The sequence below is a fragment of the Charadrius vociferus genome, unplaced genomic scaffold, assembly GCF_000708025.1.
Source record: "Charadrius vociferus isolate BGI_N301 unplaced genomic scaffold, ASM70802v2 scaffold1551, whole genome shotgun sequence".
Taxonomy (NCBI): domain Eukaryota; kingdom Metazoa; phylum Chordata; class Aves; order Charadriiformes; family Charadriidae; genus Charadrius; species Charadrius vociferus.
The window spans coordinates 31,776-33,409 of NW_009646882.1; the positions used below are offsets into that span (position 1 = coordinate 31,776).

Here is a 1,634-nt window from a genome sequence, read left to right on the forward strand (position 1 = left end):
GGCGGGAGGGGAGGGCCAGAGGGGGCTCCCAGGGGACACTCGCGGGAGCTGCCACCCTCTCCACCCAGGATGGGCAGGGGGTGGCAGCAGCCTGCTGCCAGCTCTTTCTTGGGGACCCCGGTCCAGGGAGGTTGTGGGGGCTTTGTAGGACTGTGACTACGCTAGCACGCCTGTTTCCCTCTGTCCCCTGGACCATTGTCCTTAGAGTGCCTTTCGGCCCCTTCCTTGCAGGTTGTATTACAGAGTTTCCTCTGGGAAACTACAGTTCTCGCGGACTTTCAAGGACTGGGAGCCCGGCTGCCGCATCGTGTGCAGTGAGTGCAGCCAGGTGAGTGCGGCACGCGGAGTGCCCCCGTGGCTGCAGCCCAGTCCCTGCTGGAGGGGCAGGAGGGGCCCTGCCTTGTGCCCCGGCTCCTGGCTGAGGAATGGAGCACGTGCCCGGGAGATGTGTGCGCTGCACGTATGGGACATGGACACGGGCAGCTGTCTCCAAAGGGGAACGTACCCCGGCAGCGAGGAGCTGGCCCCATCCCAGGTGTGCGTGGTCCTGCAGCCCAGGGATGCTGCGCTGCGGGCTGCGTGACTGTCCCCTCTTTGCCCACACAGGACTGGGGAATGGAGATGATCTACCGACAGGTGAAGCTGCCCATCCTCTGCATCAAAAACTTTGTGGTCAAGACGCCAGCTGAAAAGAGGAGGTACAAGAAGTGGAGCGCCGTGACATTCTTCGTCAAGGAGTTTGACTACCTGGAGTACTGCTCCAGCACCCACGGCCAGTCCTTCTAGCGCAGGATCTGCTCAGATGACGACTTACCATGCCATGTCCTGGGACAGTGGGACCCTTCCCGTCGCCCTGGGCATGGGACCCTCCCTCCAGGCCCATGCAGACAGAGAGCCAAGGCTTACTCCTCTTTTGGTCGCTGCATGGAGCTGCCGCAGCACATCCCTTGCTAGAGCCCGTGACTGCAGGAGGAGGCTTTGCTGCACCCATGCAGAAAGGACGAGACACGGGGATGGGAAAGCACCCGAACCCTTCCCTGGCAACTGCTCCTCGTGCCACTGCCTTCCCCTCCTGCCCCCCAGCTCTGTCGTGCTCCGGGGGCTGTCTCCACCTCCGGTACGCCACCCTGCCAGGCGAACCAGCCATTTCCTGTGGGCCCAGGACATGGCCCAGTGTTTCTCTGTCAGCCTCCCGTCTGCTTTGCGAGTTCGACAGTCCTCCATTAAAATAGTTTGGGTGTTCTGGGAGCGAGGGAAGAGTTGGCAGCTTCATTCATCGCGAGATCTCGCTGGGCGCCAGCAGGTTTGATGTGGGACAGCCCTCGCACCGGAGCCGGACCACCCCATCACCTGCTGGAGAGCCAGATGCCCCTGCACACCACGCTGCCAGCGCAGGGCTCCCCGGGGGGACACCCGCAAGTGCACGTGTGGGGCTGCCCCAGTCCTACCCCTCCTGCAGGCAGTGTCCCGAGCGACCCCCCTCACCCACCCACCCGAGACCAAACCTCCCCACGGCCCAGAAGGAGCCTCAGCCCCTCGGGGTCGGCTCAGCCCTGCCGGGATGCAGCCTGGCGCTGCGGGAGGGTTTGACCTGGCGGCGACGAGAGCGCTGCCGAGGCCGGAGCGGGGACTCG

At 64.3% G+C, this 1,634-nt stretch overlaps 1 protein-coding gene across 1 annotated transcript in view; it reads left to right on the plus strand.

Annotated features, from left to right (window-relative positions):
* DHX58 (DEXH (Asp-Glu-X-His) box polypeptide 58) overlaps positions 1-786 on the plus strand; it is a 10,757-nt gene extending 9,971 nt beyond the window's left edge. Inside the window, exons 20-21 of the mRNA XM_009894433.1 lie at positions 206-328; positions 607-786. Of these exons, the coding sequence (XP_009892735.1) occupies positions 206-328; positions 607-786 (303 nt within the window). The remainder of the gene's footprint in view (positions 1-205; positions 329-606) is intronic.
* The last annotated feature ends 848 nt before the right edge of the window (positions 787-1,634 follow it).